The sequence below is a fragment of the Erithacus rubecula genome (assembly GCF_903797595.1).
Source record: "Erithacus rubecula genome assembly, chromosome: 1".
NCBI classification, from domain to species: domain Eukaryota; kingdom Metazoa; phylum Chordata; class Aves; order Passeriformes; family Muscicapidae; genus Erithacus; species Erithacus rubecula.
Window position 1 is genome coordinate 89,522,951 of NC_136658.1, and position 19,110 is coordinate 89,542,060.

Sequence of the window (19,110 nt, forward strand, 5' to 3'; positions counted from 1 at the left end):
TACATGTCAACACTGAGAATAATAGTTGCAGAGTCTCCCAAAATGCTCACTGCTAGTCGTGTGGGTGAATGTGGCCCATCAACAGCAGTAAAAATACATTGCTTTAAAACAGAAACTACAGGATGCTGTAAGGAGACAGAGGAGGATTTCCCTTCAATCTCTCTGGGTCAGATAAAATACTAAAGAACAGTTACAAATAGTAAAAAAATATATAGTTAATAAAAAAGAGCAAAGATATATCATTTCACTAATTTTAAACTATCAGGAAATCAAATGAGCATATATTTCATTTATAAATTTGAGACAAAGCAGGTCACTAATAAAAATTTCTCAAAGTCCATTCTAAAATTAATTTTAGAGCAAACTAATGGTCACTTCTGTTAGCATGCAGTAACAGCAATGCATTTTGTGCCCAGTAGCAGCTGCTACAGTAATTTTGGAGAAGATATATTACGTTTTTCATGAATAACAAAGACAATGAATTTGTAAGACTGAAATTCTGACCAGACTGAAATGCTTCTGTGAAATGTCTCTGCACCAGCCACATTATAAATTCATCTTCCTATATATATTAATGGTATCCAATTTATCTTGCATACCAACAACTCACTGCTTCAAAATGTGCTGTCAGTCTAACAGTCTATTTATGATACTTCAGAAAAACTGAACCCCTGGACTTCACTTGGAAAACTCCTTCTATCCATTGTTGTACCCTCATTCCACTTTATGTACTATGATATTTTGCATTTCATTCATAGAACTGCAAAACACCTTTTTTAGCTGTTTTTTACACCTGTCCAATGCTGTTGACTGCAGAGCACATTGCAAAATTTGATTAAACAGACAAGAGAAACAGGTTGTAGCAAAAGCCCAAGTTCCCCAGCTATACCCCACTACTTCCACGGGATTACTTCAGGCTCTGTCCAGCTGAGCCTTATGGACTGAAAGCTCATTACTGTTTTGGGGCACTAGCTGTACTTCCAGACCACATCTTCCAGTATAGCTTTGCCTGAAAGGAATTTATGTTACATTCTTCATAAAACATGACCAAACACTGTAAATAAATGTGATATTTATTACAAAACAGTATGTCTAATTTGAATAGAAATTCTAATGCAGGTATATTCACTGGCTGCAGTCCTGGCTGGATGTTCCACTCAGCAACAATAGTAGGAAAGCAGCTTTCATGTCTGTGAGTTTAAACTTTGTTGTTGCTGTTGTTTTGTTGTTTATTTTTAATGATAATACTCAATACAGCATTTTTCACCCCAAAACAAACAGGCTCTGAGAACACTTGGCTAAAAACACAACAGACAGGCACTTGCAGATCCCTAAGCTGCCTAAAGACAACAATCACACATTTTCATAGCCCTGGGAAAGAACCACAGGCAACAAATTCAGGACTATATTATCTGTGGGCTATTTGAGCTGCTTGCTTTTGGGGACCTGTTTTATCTGTTTCAACATTCCTGGTTTTCCTCCATTTTACTTTCCTCTGCCTGAGATGTCTTCCTTTTCTGCTTACATTATACAGTCTCAATTTGCTGAACTTTATATTCTGACTCAGGTGCAGCTCAAGGCCAAGTATAGGCAACACAAAACATTGCTGAAGCTCTACTACCACTGCAATAATCAACCCACATTTCTTCAGTGTGAATGTCAAAAATAGCCTCAAGTGTCTGACTTTTACAGAATGTTAAAAGTCATACCTATTATTCTGCTTGATTTTTAAAGAAATTTGGAGCTTTGGGAACATGGAGGAAAATCTTTGTTTATAATTCCTGCATGTACTAGGAGAGTGGAATGACAGGTTGTGAATTTTATTTATAATTTAGTTACAAATGATGCCCTGTGCACTCACTTGAAAAGAAGAGCTTTTTGACTCATTTCTAAATGAATCAGGTCTAAATGTGTAGGACTATACCTGAGTGATAAGCAATGATAGAGTAAAAGCACAATACCTGATCAAACTGATAAAATTAGGAGAAACTTATCAAGTTCTTTGCATGACTCTGTCTCAGAGTCTCCCCTTTTTACATTAACGTGATTACAAAGAACTGACGTAAAGTCTGTTTGCAAAGGAGTTGCTAAAAACATTGCATCAGTTTTTTTTCTCATATCCCTCCCTATTACACAACAGTGTGGGGATTTCTGGGGACTTCTAAAAGTTGGGAGATTCTTACTGCAAGGTTTGGTTCACTTCTGAGGAGTACATTACAAATTCCTCAGGTTACTATCAGCTGTACCAGGGATTCACACAATGCCAGGACACTAAAAACAGAGCCCTAAAGTGTGGTTGTGTATTTCAAAAGGAGATGAACAACTTCACAAGCAGAAAGATTACCTTCTATCTGGTGTTACTATGGGTCAACACCAACTCCTTGTTCTCTTGCCAATATCACTAACAACAGCATCCCTTACTCCAAATTTTGGCTAAAAACAAGAACTTAAGTTTCAAAGTAACTTGTGTTAAATTCTATGTCTCATGTAGGTATGTAAGAGGCCAGGCATAATCATAGACTCATAGTCCTTACTTGTTTTGAAATACATTAGTTCATATTAATCTCAAAATAAATTAATTCGGTTTCTGGCGGCTTACTCTCCACACCTTCTTCATTTCAGCAAGAAGTTGTAATGTGTTGCATAAAACACATGCTTGCACATTTAATTGATAAGATCATTTTATGATCAGTGTTTTATGTTTTACATAAAGACAGATGAGGACAAGAAATCTGTTCCTCTGAAGCTTTTACTGTACAAAGGGAAACACCGCAGCACACGAGTATGTACCTTCTTTATCGTCATGACGTACGATGGCATCCTGCACCATATCAGCCAGATTAAAGCGAACCCGCTGGCCCTTGCCATGTTTCAGCCTCCTGCCGTAGCCCTCGCGTTTCTGGAGCGCCTTTTCCCGTTCGTAGTACGCCCTGATCTGGTCGCAGCGCATGCGCTTGACCAGCCGCTGCCGCTGGCCCAGGGGGAGGGACTCCAGCAAGCACTGCTCAATTTCCATCTCATGGGTCCGAAAAACATTACATAGCTGGAAACAGCCTGCAAGAAATTAAACAAGAGCCACTTTAGATTTTGCTTTCAAATGTGCCGTGAAACTGCCACCAATTGTTTTGTTTTCCAACCACGTGCAAGCCCGTCATGTAAGCTGCTCCTACTCCACCTACCAAGGCTGACTAGAGAGTCTATGTATTATCATTTACTTTTTGGAAATAACACATAACTCATTCCATTAAATCACTGGTGCATATTTATAAAGCTAGCTCAGCTCACGTGAACAAATGTGAATAGAAAGGAGTCTGAAAGTTCAAATGTGAGATGGGCAAAATACCTAAATATTTCAATACAGTTCAAGTGGGCTAGTATTTGCTTACAAACAAGAAACTGCTATGAAGGCTCAGGCTAGTTTGATGTCCATGCCTCTTTTTTTATTCATTTTCATCTTGCTTTAGGTTGGCAAATTCCTGTATTCAGTGAGAAGAAAAACCACCATATCATAATATCACAGCCTCTCAGTTTAGGAAAGACATTGAGATGCTTGAGCACGTCCAGAAGAGGCAACAAGGATGGTGAGGGGCTTGGAACACAAACCCTGTGAGGAACAGCGGGGGGAGCTGGGGGTGTTCAGCCTGGAGAAAAGGAGACTCAGGGGTGACCTTATCACTCTCTACAACTCCCTGAAAGATGTTTGTAGCCAGGTGAGGGTTGGTCTCCTTCACCAGGCAGCAACTGACACAACCAGAGGACACAGTCCGAGCTATGTCAAAGGAAAATTAGGTTGGATATTAGGAAAAAGTTTTTCACAGAAAGAGTGATAAAGTGCTGGAACTGTCTGCCTGGAAAGGTAGGGGATTCACCATTCCTGGATATGTTTAAAAAAAGACTGGATGTGGCACTTGGTGCCACAAATTAGTTGAGGTGTTAGGGCATGGGTTGGACCCAATGATCTTAAAGGTCTCTTCCAACCTAATGATTCTGTGAATTTTAATGAGTTCATTAGCATGCAGTGGGCACTCAGATAACTACCTCTCAAAAACATCAGTCATTTCAGGTTCCTAACCATGTCTAAAACCTTTTCCTATTTTTTAAAATTGATTGTTGAGAGACATAAAAATTGATCCTTCAAATGAAACTATCAGATACTAAAATCTTCATGCAGAAACAATTACAAATGTGTCTTTGAATCAGTTATTCCTAATGTTCACAGCATTTCCTTTAAGACAGATTCCTTTTTTACCATTAAATATGGTATTTTTGCTGACATTGCAATAACACTGTTATTTTCAAGTATGTTCTCTCTTCCACTGAGAGCAAAAACCAAGACCAAAGGAGACTTGAGTATTGCTACCTACTTTTCAAGGGGCTGTTATGTTACAGAAGGAGGCTAATGGATTGTCAGATAATTTTATTGCCCAAGTCCTTGAATATGAATCCACCTCTATCAACAATGTGCCCACTATCCTGCACTAATGCCTTTTGACGTGGTGGCTACAGACCACCCCATCAATTCTTATTCTTATGTTCTACTTAATGTATATGAATTTCCTTCATATGGGGGCTAGGAGCTCAAATTTGCAATTTCTAAGGACTGACAGTAACCCAGATGAGGCAGGTTTTCTCTCCATAGTTTGAAGTAAGACCTCTTAAAGGAAATGCAGACTCAGCTCACCTTGGGTAGTTAAGAAATACCAAAATTAGCATTATTCTTACTTAATGAACAGCTTTTGACTACTTGTTTTGTGGAGTTACATCATCAAGGGATCCCTATCTCATTGAGGGTACACCTGAGTAAATGACCACTTTGTTTTCTCCCTGTGGTTTGACACGTGCCTAATCTATTGAATACCATTCAATATTAAAACCCTGCTCTGAAGGCATAATTAACAACCTCCTGACAGGATTTTGTAAAGCTCATGTCATCATAGCACATAAAAGCATCCAAATATACATTTATTTTCATTTAAAAAGGACAACAGAGTATTCTTATCCGCATTCTCTGCAAAGGAATTGAAAAACAATTATTTTCTTTTTAAATCACTCACAATTTAGGGTGTCCCATTTAAGAATTTTGTGTTCTTTTTTAACACGTTTTGGTTTGCTTTAAAGGTATTACAATTCCATAATAAAATATAAAATGATAGTCTTAGGTCTTCATGCCAATCACTCTAAATTCTATGTATAACATCATATATTTATTTGCTAAATTATTTGTATATTATTTCATAAATTGCAGATAATATGAATATTATATAATGTGCATGTGTGTATATAATACATATTGCCTTATATATTATAATATATAATACACATATAATATATAATTAAATATTATATGTATTCACTATAAATTACAACCCATGGTCTCAAACCAGACTTCCCAAAATTGAGGAAGATACATTTATCCAAAAAGTGGCCAGGGTGCCTTGCTGGGAAACTCCATGACAGAAGCAGACACACAATACAATTCCATAGGTCAAATTCAGTCAATCACTTTTAACACAGGCTGAGTTACTCTCTCCCTATAATTTCTGTTCCTTTCTTAGCATGCCCTTCTAGTTAGAAGAAAATGAGTTGCCACACTAGAAACTGGAAACAAGTATTGGCTTGTGTTAAGGCAAAACACAAATCCTTTGTTCTTGGATGTCAATGCCAACAACTCCTGCTGTATAAAAATTTTCCACTTGACCTTAAATGATATGTTTCATTTCATAGCAAAAATTATATGTTTCATTTCTTTCATTTCCTTGTTGGAAGACACAAGGAAATGAAAGGGTAATTCTGTAACACTGCAGAAAATCTAACTTTATTCTGGCCTCAATCCCAGTGTTCAGAGCATTCAAACCCATAGCAGAGCTACACTCAGACCATCCTCCTCAGCCTGAGGTAGTTTGCAACTGCATCTTCTTAGTAGGACTGCAGAATAAGCAAACTTCAAACCTCTATTAGAATTGTTCTGCTGTGCATAAAATATTTCAGTAGCCAAGCCTTTAGCCTACACAGGCCTTTCGGCTTGTAATTCCCTAAGCTTATACCCTAACACTTCCAAATGTGGCTACAATGCCTGCCAGTAAGGCACATAGTCACAGTGAAAATCAGCTTGCTGTGTTAAACCTTGTTTGCCTGCAGCTGGGAGCCCACCCCTGCACTGCTCATTCCTTCTCCTTTATGAAGGGAAAAAGAATCAGCCATGCACTTGAGCTCCAACAGGCTGCAAATGAACCTGATGTTTATATCCTGAAAACTCATCTGAGGCTGAGAATTGTGGCTGCTGTCCTAGCCATAGCTGTAAATCTGCACTTTTTGCTAACCAAAGACTTCAATGGTATCTTTGCTTTTCCTCAGCTTAACTCATGCACAGTTTGTGTTCTTAGGAGGAACTGGCAGTGTTTGCTGCTGTATCACAAATGAGACTGATGCTGTAGGACATCTCTGCCATCACACTGCTCTCCTCATCCAAGGCAAGAAATCAAACAAATCAGTGTCTTGGCCAAACACTGAACAGCGAAGATGTTCTTACAGGCAGATTCCAGTTTCAGGAAGGATGTTCCTGGCTTAGTGCCCTCTTCCTCTCCACTGGGATGACTTTCAGCTTGTATGAGTCTTTGCCTATTTGCTCTATGAGGAACAGTACTTGACTGCCACAACTGGTCTCACACAGCAGCTCCCAGCATGTGGCCAGAGTCAAAGCAATTCAGGGCAAATCAGAAAAGGACTCTTGATCCATTTGGGCACTGCTCTCAGCTGAGAATTAAAGAACTGAAGATAGAATTTCTTTTCTCAGCACATCTGGAACCTGATACAACTCAGATGAGATCAGTACCTGACTGTGGGTGTAACAGCTGCAGGCTAGCAACCTCATTAGATAAAGCATGGATTAAGAAACATGGTATAAATGCAGACAAGACAAACTCCCTGAATCAATCTTGCAGAAGCTCATCTCTATGAATGTACCATTGAATCCCAGTTTTAGAACCAGGCAGTGCTCTGCTTTGTGGTGCTGTTGAGCAGGGAAACTGATGATGGCATAAGAGGCAGAGCTTCTTTCACACCTTGAGAGAGCTCAACTCAACACAGGATGGTTACAGACAAGCTTCTAGAGGAAATTCTGTGGGTGGTTTAGCATGGGGTAACAAAGCATAATTCACTAACACTGGATCAGATAACTTTGTCTTGTCTACCAGTCTTAAAAACCTCCATTAATGCATTCTACAAGTTGCCTGGGTAAACTGTTCAAGTGTTGCACTGACTTCTATCAAAGTGCCTTGAGTCCTTTTGATGGCCATTACTCCTTGTTACTATTGTCACCATTGAGAAGACTTCAGCTTTGTCATTTCTGTTAGCTGTCCTGGTAGCCTTCCATTGCTCTCATTCTATTGCCCAGTGTCAGTCTTAGACTGGTGGGACCAAGACCTTGTGTTTGCAGGTGCATCTCCAGCAGCCCCAATAACAGCAGACAGTGAGTTCCCTCAATCTGCTGGCCAAACTCCTCTGAACATACCCCCCATGTGGTTTGCCTGAGTTACTATCAGCACACAGCTGGCTTTCATTCAACTCTGTGTCCCTTGTATCTCCTGCACATTCTTTAGCAGGATTGCAGCTCAGGTCAGCCAGTTTCCAGCCTGTACTGAGGGATAGGGTTAGTCAGTCTCAGGCATGGAGATACAAACTTAACCTGCTGAACTGCCCAAAGTTTCTGGTAAACCAATCCCCAGGATTAAGCTCTCCTATTTGAAGTATGCAAACTACTCTATCCTAAGTGAGTACTGCCAACAGCAGCAACAGCTTCAGCTGTAAAGAAACCCTCCAGGAAAAAATAGCTGCTAAAATCCACAACTTCATTAGGCAGATGTAAACAGTTCCTGCTTAGAGAATGACAACTCAGCCTCAGCCAGAATCCAAAGAAAAGCTATTAAAGCCTCCTAAAAAGGTAACGTGTAGCAGGTCTGTCCATCCTTTTCTTCCCCATTTATGAGAAAACTGGCACAAACTTCCACACTGATTTGGTACAAGAACACACTATGATCCCCATTCAACAGCAGAAGACAGATGGAAAACACGATCCAAAACAGAGCTGGTTCTGACTGTGCTAGTCATGAAGCAGTATGGTAAAGGTTTGTGGGTAGGGAAAAAGGCTGCCTGCTAAATTTCTATTTGCTTAAGAGTTTATATCTCATGACATAAGATATCAGATTTGAAGATTATTTCATGCGGTTCTTGCCTCAGTGCATGACAAATTAGACTAATGTGCAGGGACTTGATAAGGTCACTGTGATGGTCATGGTAGACTGCACTGGGGAACACATTGGCAGCGTCAGCCATGAAAAAGCTGGCAGGATTTACCAGGTTATTATTTATTTAATGGGATGTTCTGGACAAAAATTACTAGATTAAACATGATTGCCAGGAAGCATATAGTTTTAAGGTCTGCATCTTCTGTATAAGCACACAATATAGAAACCTCTACAGAACACTGAAATATCAAAACCAGAGAAATTTTTTAACATATTATATTGATTACTAATTAGTACAGGAAAAAGGAAGTCATTTCCACAGTAATCAGCAGGAAAAAAAAAAGTTTCAATAAAATGATAGTGAAGAGCTGCTTCATTGACTGGGTCCACCATGAACCACAAGAGAGCAGAATCGTTGCTTTAAAACAACATGTTCATAAAATTGTAGCAATTTACTCACAATTGAAGAGTGTGACATCTGCATCATAAGACAAATTACAGTTTTGATCCTGCTTGTACAAACAAGAGATTTCTGAGTAAAGAGGAATGCTTTGCTTTGAATTGTCACTGATTCTCACTGTGAAGATGAGAGAAGAAATATTTTGTGACATTACAAGCACCAGCTCCTGAACAAAATGAAGAGCACAGGAAGGGTGATGGGACATAAACATAGAGGAAGAATGTGATTGTTACAGAAATGGTCTTCCATCCTCTGCAGATGATTTGAGTTCAAGTAACACTACGGTACACAGGGACATTTTTGCCATACCTTTTTTCAGAAACCATATGGGTGCAGGTTTCCCTTCAACTGCTTCTTATGGCTTTATGTCTACTGACTTGAGTGTGACATTTAAATTGGGAGAGTAGTCATCCTAAAAATGCAGCTCAGGTGATAATTCACATTACATGGGGATGATTGTGTCCCTGTCTAATCTGGGTCACAGATCAGGAGGCATTTCCAGACTGTAAAGTTGAATGCCTACATACATGTACACCTCCCTGTACTTTGACACTGCATGTAACTTTTCATTAAAGGCAAGCACACAATCAAACTGTTGACATTGCTTAATGCAGCAAGCCTCTCAAATAAACTGACATGGAATGATAGAGCAGAATGCTTAAAATTACAAATTTCAATATAAAAAAGACATGCTTATCTTTATTTATGCAAACATTCTAAATTTTTCTATATTTTAAACAGTGAATAAATAAAGTTCTAGGTATTTGAGAGACTATGGATTTTATAGCATTGAAACAAAATATAGAGGATTTAAGGTACCTGGAAAAATGGTAATCTGATATTCTGAGAAGGCATATACTTGACACTGCTACCAAAACAATAGTCTTTAAGCAGTTTAATGTCACTAAAGGAAAAAGGGTAAAAAATTCTCAGAAATATATACTCTGTTAATTTGGGTCCTCTGACACTTAGTACCTATCTTGGTCTATTCTTGCTAAAGATATGATATCAGCCTATTTTCACAACTGCAATTAATCATCTACATTCTAATTTAGAGAACTGAAATTGTCCTGAATTGCAGAAAGATAAAATATTACAAAATTTCAATTACTTCAATAAATGCTTAAATGGATTAGCATTCATGTAACAAATTAAAGACAGTACAATTGTACAACACTTCTAAAGCTGGTTACTAACCATAACCACAGTAGTAACAAAGATATGTGGGAAAGGTGTGCAATGAGCAAGTGGCACCTACAGATACATGGATGGTGTAATTCAGTGCAGCTCCATCCAGTTCAAAAAGCTACATTAATGTGCACTCCTTGTTTGCTAATACAAGTCAGACTAGAAATTAAAGCACTGTCCCTTTCAATAATGCACTCTGCTGTTACACCTAATTACATTATTATACAAGAGGTTTTTATTCTACCAACAATGCATACTATTTAAATGTATTATGTTGAATTCGAAATAAAAATTATTTGTATTTATGAAGCTGAAACAATTTCCATATGAAATCAGTGATATAAATACTATGGCACAACTGAAGTCATTGTGTCTGAACCACAGATCAGTGCATTTTTTTACAGGTGCTCTCTTCAGAAATCAGAAGTTATTATGCATTTTCTACTGATCTTACAGTTTCCCATAGAAATGTGGCAAAGAACAGCCACAGGAAAGGCTAGCTTAGTTTAAATCCATCTCAAATTGAAACATTAAGGCAAGCATCAAAATAGCTGGATTTGAAAATCTTTTGTTCAGCACAGGGAAAATTACTTACCATTTGAACAGCCTCTCCATTACTTTTATTAAGCTGTGAGTGAAGTGTGGTGCTTGCAACCACTCAGCCTGATTTCCACAGCTAAAACATTTCCATCAGGTCTGCTCACTGTAGCAATGGACTTCATCCTTTTTCTTTTTTCTTGGCTCCCCTTCCCACCCCAAATGTAGATAATCATGAGGGAGCAGCATAAACGTAAACTATTTACCTTGTAAAGAATGTAAAGTATTCAATTAATTTCAAGTCCTCTGAGAATAAATTAGATTGCTGTAAAGAGCTGATGAGCTTCTCCTATTCTTGGCTCCACAGAGCTTCTTTTAGATGTAATTAGAAAGTCAGGGCTCTTAAATGACCCGATACACAAAGCTTCCTCAATTTCTGCTTAACACCCAATTCTGTCTTTGCTGAAGAGCAATCCTGAGCACATTCAAGCAGCCACCCTCTTATAAAACCCTACTCCTGTATGCTGTTCTTCAAGAGCCTTTCGATGTGACTAGACTGGTAAGTAGGAGCTGCAATCAATTTCCAGCTTGATACCAAGGAAAAGTTATTTATCAGATGCTATTTATCAACTCCACAGGCTTCCTAACAGACTCTATTATCTATCTATCAGCAATTCAGTAAAGTTACACTGGCATTTTCTAAAAAATTATTATATTTAAATCAAAGAATCAACCAGTTTGGGATCTTGCCATTGTAGTGATAGAAGAGAGTCTGAAAAATACCTAATTAAATATAACAGAGGGCTCTGCACTGTCATTTGTGATTTATGCCATGTAGCAGTCTGTGACATATGGAGATTTTATGTTCTAGGTAAAATTCATTAACTGTGTGCCAGCTCATTCAACAAATGCAGCCAAACTGCTTGCCTGTGCATTAGCCTTCAGTGTAATAAAAAGCAGGTTTCAAATACATATGTATGGGGTTCTTCTCATTTTTCAGAAACACAAAAGAATCATTTTCTTTTGTCTGTTTTTGATGTACAGGGAATTCACAAGTAGGAATGGTCTGAAAAAATGTCTGTATGTCCCAGAACATTAGTCCTCATCTGTGGATCACATCCAGAAACTACAGGAATGCAAGCAAAATGAACATACATGATCTGGTCATTTTGGGTAAAGCTGCTAACTCCATCTCCTCTCTACTGCCATTATCCTTCTGTACTCCCTTGAAGGATGAGACAAAGATGCAGTCTGGAGTCCCACAAACCACAGCAAACTTAAAGTCATTTCACCTGCAAACATCAGAACCTTTTGTGAAACAAACTAAGAGACCATTGTCTGCTCTGGAGCACAGGAGCTTCCAACCAGAAAGACTGCACAGACTCAGATATGAATAAAACACGTTAACCCATTAATCTCATAGAATATCCCAGATGGGCTTTTTGCTCAAGGTGAATTCAGGGCTTTATTGTAGCAACTTTAAATAATGAGTATTTGGACAATAGGTTGAAACAGTTGAAACACTGCTCTCTTATGGAATTTAAGTAAGTGTTTTCAGCAGTCAGCAACAAAACTTGGGATATAAGTATTCCCTGACCAAAACAAAAAAAAAAAAAAAGAATAGAAGGGAAAAAAAGCTTGTCAGTTAAATATTATATACTAGCTCATATTCACTAGTACATGCAGAACAAATTAAACACATCTAGACAGCACAGAATACAGAATATTGTCCTAGTTCCCCTTTGATTTTTGCTGCGCTCTTGTGCTCTAAGGTATAATTATCCTTTTTGTAGCTTCTAAATTTCACAGTGTCTAAAGTGAAGACTGTACTGCAACATAGGAGAAAGGTATTTTACAGCATAAACCCAAAGGTGTGTGTATATGTTCTAGTAAGCAGCAGGAGGGTATACGTAGGCAGGGAACAGTATTTGAGGCTACAAAGCCTTTTGAAATAGATGAAAGACTGCACAGGGCATAGAACACACAGTTTGGTGATGTTTCATCTGCCCAGTCTTTTGGGAGGCACCTCTAGATACCATCTGCAGCTTTTGCCACACAGAGGGGACACTTCAAAAAATGATCCAGCGAGCTAAATCACAATACAGCAGAACATCAGCAGTCCAATGCCTTTCCTTCATGGTTTATGAAGTGTAGACACATCCTCTGAAGTTTGTCCCACCTTATCTTTCTTTTGCTTGCAGCAAGGCAAGTGCTTTTCACCCAAGCACTGTAGTTTGACTCCAGCCACCAAACCCCACACAGCTGCTCAGTCACCCTCTAGCAGAACTGAGGAGAGAATAGGAAGGGTAAAAGAGAACTCACGGGTTGAAATACAGCTTAACTGGGAAAGCTAAAGCTGCACACACAAGCAAAGTAAAAAGATTCACTGCTTCCCATGGTTGGGCAGGTGTTCAGCCATCTCCAGGAGAGCAGGGCATTATCATGTGTAATGGTTACTTGGGAAGACAAACAACATCCCTCCAAATGCATGCCCTTCCTCCTTCTTCCTCTCTAATTTCTATTATGAGCATGAGGTCCCGTGGTCTGGAGTATCCCTTTGGTGAGCTGGGGTCACCTGTCCTGGCTGTGTCTCCTCCCAGGCTCCCCTGCACCAACACCTTCCTACCCACCGGGGCTGCATGAAAAGCAGAAAAGGCCTTGGCTCTGTGTTAGCCCTGCTCAGCAACATCTGTGCATTATCAGCCTTGTGTTCAGCACAAATCCAAAACAGAGCCCTGTACTAGACACTGCGACAAAAATTAACTCTACCCTAGCTAAAACCAGCACACCAAAAAGAAGAAACTTGCAGCATGCTTAAATTTCCTTGCAAGGTACTTGACATTACTTGGTACCTTGTGTGACAAGAGATAACGGCTTGTAAGCAAAACCTGACATCCACATAGCAGAAAAGCCACATTGTAATTTCTAACAATAAAGAAACAGTTGTACAACACTACTATGCAATGTAGTACTCACTTGACTGAATAAACCATATAATGATTAACCTGGTTTTGAAACATTTTCCTGCAACTGGGGAATGGGTTTGGAAATTATCATGGGGAGGAAAACTACAAGATGCATACACACAAGTAACATAATCACAAAGACTTTATTTCCTAAGACAGATCAAAGCAAAATATGCATATGTGTTTTCCAAAGCTTAATGAAAAAGCAGCTTTTTTTTTTTTTTTTTTTAAGAAATAGTCCAAGTTTCTATGTCAGGATCTGAAGAGAGAGTTTAAAGCAATCAGAAAACAACAGTCATCTGATTAACACTGACTGCACTAACACATTTTAAATATGTAACTATATACAGATAATTTAGAAGAGAAAACAAATTGGCTGTTTGCTAACCTTTGTAACTTCTGGATCTGTGAATTTATGTCACTTTTTATTTGGCACTTTCAGAAACAAGCAATGTATATTTGTTAGAATAATATACTAATTAATGCTTGTCACTTGTAAAGCCTGTGAAGAAATAGCATCAGAATATTTGGTCACATTTGAATAATCCAAATTGCTGTAAAATACACCAAGAGCAAGTAAAACTCAAGCTCCAAATCAGAATGTAGAACAAGAATGAAGAGCTGGGCTTGACAAATGACAATAAAAAAAGAGAAGGAGGAAGAGATGAGAAATTTTCATTAAAAAACATAACTCCTTTCTAGCCCTTACACAGACATAGCTGTCTTTATTTGACTGCAATACAAGACTTATGAAATGACAATTAAGCTTTGATGATAACAGTTATTTCCTTACTGTGCATTAAATGGAGATGTAATAATACACAGATCTCTAGCCCACACTTCCAGATACAGGATTGAGAGAAGGGAAACACGTGCGCTGGAAGAGATGCACTGGAAAATTCTTCCTGCCATCACAGTATAATATAAAAGTTTTGTTACACAGGTACTTACCACAATAGTGAAAAACACTAAGACTGTTGTAAACACTCACAAATCTGAAATTTGGGAAAGTGAACTAACACATTGGTGAATAGTGAGAGGAAGCCAAAATTGCAGCTGCTACACCTCAAGGGTACTGAAAGAATTGAACAGCAGCACCAACAATCAACTGCTTGAATAAAGAAATGAAAAAATCAGATTGTTTCAAAACCTGTTCTTTTATCACATACATTCTCAGATATCACTACATAGTCAACAAATATGCCATGGCTCAAGAGTCATGCAGCATATGAGAATTACAAAAAATATAGGAGAAAAACACATAAATCAAAATTCACAAAGACTTGCATATATAAAGCTAGTAAAGAACTATGTGAATCAAGACAAAGAGGATATTGAGTATCATACATCATAGTTGAGTTAAAAAGGAAACAGTGGTTCACAGACCTAACCATAAGGACTGGCAAGCACACAGGAAAGGAAATTCTATGCCAAGTGAACTGTGGTTCTACATGCAATCTAATAATTTACAGAGATTACTGTGAAGTAAAAGCAGATGGAAAAGTAGTTTACCACACAGTGGAGCTAACAAAATTCTGCAGCAGGGCTAATATGCAGGCCTTTGGTCACTCTTCTGTGCACATCAAGGGGCTGCCATCTCAGTTTTCAAACAGCAAGAACACTGGAAACTGGCCCTCCTCCATTCTGCAGAAAGGCAACTTATCTGGAATACTGCACTCAATTCTAGACAGTCAAATTGGAGCAGTTCAAAAGAAACTATCACAAATGGTTTTGGGGCCCGAGGGACTGATTTATGAGGAAAGATGAAAAGAATTAAATATGCATAGCTTAGCTAAGCAGTGACTAAGGAGAGAAAAGTTAACAGAAATTTAAACAGTGAAAGGGAAAAAGAAAGGTTATATACCATAAAAATGAATATGGAACAATAAAATGAATTTAATACAGTGCAAATTTAGGCAGAATACCACGACAAAAATAGCACATATGGATGAGATTAACAGGTAAAATCACAAGATTCCTTGTTTGGTGTACTGAGTGGACAAAAGCACAATGGGCACAGCAGCTCTGTTTTTCTGACACTCAGGTCAGCTTCTTCACTCAGTTCTGACATCAACAAATGGCCCTTAAAGCTCTGTAAAGAGAACCCCTCAGTAAAGGGAAGAACCAGCCCATGAGAATTTCTGGCTAGTGAAGCCACACCACTGGCATCTGAAAGGCTTCTCTCCCCTGCACTGGCAGGGTAATTGCTGGGCAAGTCCTTGGCAAGCCTGGCCAAGGCTAGGACAGCAAGGATGATTGCTAGTGAGAGCTGGATCTTCATGGTAAATGAAAATGACAGCAGGTTTAGTGGCTTTCCTGACAAGAGTGTTTACAACAGTCTCTAGGGTCACCTTCCACATCTGCCATCAAGCACTAACTCATGGCCATATCCTACCATAGGACAGCTGAGAGGGCAGGGAAACAAGGGAAGATAGGCATTACAATATTTGATTGTGAACACATGCAACAGTGTCCTTTCTGGGCGAAATTAAAATGGGGAAATATGGTTGATAATTCGAAAAAGAGGAAAAGGGAGAAGAGAAAGAAGAGCAAGTAGAGAAAGAAGACAAAATAAAAGAAACTGAACAGCTTGATCTCATTTGACCAACTGAAAAAAAGCAGTGTCAAAGGATGGACTAGTCTACACAAATCTTCAGGCACCTTTAATGAGGAAATAACTGGATAAACATAAAAGGGTTTTATAGATGTTGAAGAAGCTGAAGTAGAAATCAAGAAATGCAGAAATCAGTAGAAATGCAACTCTGACATTACTCCTCACAAAAAAGAAAAATGTCAATCCAAGACAAAATAAATTCTATATATTCATTGCTTATTAAGAGGAATTAAGTAATTTAGTTTGCCTTAGAAGCTTTAATTTTTACAACTATACCTATATGATTTACACATATCACTTCTTCAACTAATATTAGCACTATAGCTAACAGAATTAAATTATTGTCTTGAAAGGAAAACATCCAAAAGACAAGCTGTTCAATTCATAAGCAACCTGAATAAAAAATCTCTCATTTCACATAAAATTATTGTTGAGTAAGGAATACATTGTTCTAACATTTTTTTGAGTCTCCTGCAATAAGCTACCTAAAAACACTCTTCTTCCCACAAAGAGAAAAAAGAGGAAATTTCTACATGCCTGCTTCCCTCCTTTCTCAGTTTAGATGTCAACATTTACAAAACTTTCCACAGGAGAAAGGTTTGATTCCTTTTATAGGAAAGGGATCATATTTGAAAATTATCAATTAATTCTCAAAATATGACCTTAATATATTGTTCTATTTTCTGTAGATGCCTTTACAAGGGCCCATATATATTTTATGTGTTGTAGTACATAACAGGATTTGCACCACAGCAGGAGCCCACCAACCTGAGGTGGTATGGCCTAGATCTACTGTCTATGTGCTCTGAATATTTCTTCCATCTTCTCTGAAATGTCATCCTGCACAGACACATTCACAGTAGGACTGACAGCCAAAGATACCAGATTTTATCTTTCTCCTTTTTTCCAAGAATAACATTTTTGGTTTTAAAATCAACTATGAAATGAAAGAGAGTAAAGTACACTTCCAACAGGAACATTTGTATTCTAGCTGGATGAAAAGCTAGCAATAAATGACCAAATGCTCTTCCCCTGTGTGTGGTGCCCTCCTGTCCACACTCCTTGCCAGATCCCATTCTTACATCAAAAAGGTTTAAAGTGGACTGAGTCAGGGCTCTCTGAATCACCTTATAGATGGGGGAAGTTGTCAGGGACTGCTGTCTTCCAATGTACAAGAGTGGCACTGGCAAGAAAACCAGTTCTGGCCATGCTACTCTGATTTGTGTTTCTGCAGGTGATACAACACTGACCCATCTGCTGGCTGAAGGGATGTGCAGCAGTCAAAACTTGCAGATTTCCCTTAATGGGTCTTATATTTCTGTTGTTTTCACTGAAGGCATTTGCTCAAAAGCAAACAAATGGAAAGCACCTCTTGTAATAAACAAACAGCATTATTTCTTTAATTGGTGGTGTTCCTTTATGATACAGTAAAAAACTTGCATTAGGACAACTCTTTATTTCCTCCAAATTAAACTAAGCTTTTGCTGACTTATTTTCATTTGTTTAAGAACAGATTAGAATTAGTTCCATTTCAGATTTCACTTGCATTAAAATAAGCATATTTATATTGTTGCAATTTTGATTCAGGTGTTAATTCAATTATCTAAAAATATTTTCTGTTTGGTTTTATAACTTACAAACTGCAAAATTCACGGTGATGCAGGATATTAATTTGTATTAAACAAGATAAAGAAATAAATGTGATTATTTAGAGCAAGAAGTTACTTCAGGATCGAAAAGTTTATATTGCTACAATTTCAAAAATAGAAATAAAGCAGTTGTGTAGTTGGTTTGAGGTTTTTTTTTTTCTGCTCTCTGTTCCTGATGCAATCTTCTCAAAAAATGTAATACCAGAATCTGAAGCTTCACACATGCTGTACCAATATGGTAAGAAAATATGGTACTTTGACTTTTATAATCTTCTTTCATCTGATTTTTAGGGTGGCTAGATTTTTTGGCTGATTGCAGAATAACTACATTAGGAGAAAAAAAAAGAAAAAAGGACTCCAAATACCAAAATTATATGGAATTTCTTACAAGCCCTCAGTAAAGTTTTCCACAGGAAGTGCTGATTTTTCTCTTTAGGAACAGATTTTTTACAGTGGCAAACAAAATAATGACAAAAAATTGGTGAATAACTGATTTCCATGAAACTACTATAAATAGAACCCAGTCTTAGTTGAATGCAGAGTTGCAATATTTTTAGTCTTCAATTGTCCAATTTAATATACTGGTCCTTTTGCTGTTATTTCAAAGTGCATTTTTCCAAATACCAATTTAGTATAAAAATTCATCTTAATAAAATTATTAAACGCTATTCAATGTAGTTGTCATTGTCAGGAAAGTTGTTACTGTGAGCTAAGTTTTATTTACTGGAAATACACATAGCAAATTATTAGACTACAACTACAAATGTGCCAAGCTAATTAACTTATTGACTGCTGAAAACACATTTTTCTAAGTATAACTTCCTCTGTCTACGTACTAATACAAAATTTTATTTTTATCTCTTTCCTTGCACCCAGTGTCATGAATTTCAAACTTGTTAATGTTTAGATTAGGTAGAAAAGGAGTTCAAATTAAAAAATTCATGTTGCGTTTCTGTCACTCCCATGAACTCAGGAAATGGAGAACAAAAAATAGATAAACATATCTAACATAGATACATAGAGGTACAGACATACTGTCATTCATAGGTGGTAAATAATATCCTATTTTCCTGTTGGCCCACACTTTGCTGTGATGACAGTGAGAGAGATAAAAGTGTAATAAAAGTAAAAATATTCTAGCTGTTTCCCTATTTGTGTTAAGGTTAGCAAAACAAAAGCCATTTGTTCTTAACTGAATAATTAAAACCCAATTTTTTAGATATTTTTCATGACACCTGAATTATAACTTTTTTTAAAAAGTTTGCACTGTATATCACTGACGCATCACACACATTCAGTCAAAATGGAATATGAAATACCATGTATTGTATTAGCAATCTTTTATATGGTTTTGGGTTTTTTTTTTTCAGTATAAGCTTCTCAAACAAATACCTTTCATCAAAATCTCTTTCCTCCCCCAGACTTGCTTTATGTGCCTTCACAGGACCTTAAA

At 37.7% G+C, this 19,110-nt stretch overlaps 1 protein-coding gene across 1 annotated transcript in view; it reads right to left on the minus strand.

Annotated features, from left to right (window-relative positions):
- MYO16 (myosin XVI) overlaps positions 1–19,110 on the minus strand; it is a 353,826-nt gene that overhangs the window by 254,714 nt on the left and 80,002 nt on the right. The window contains exon 2 of the mRNA XM_079322616.1: positions 2,791–3,054. Within this exon, the coding sequence (XP_079178742.1) occupies positions 2,791–3,016 (226 nt within the window). The 5' untranslated portion in view covers positions 3,017–3,054. The remainder of the gene's footprint in view (positions 1–2,790; positions 3,055–19,110) is intronic.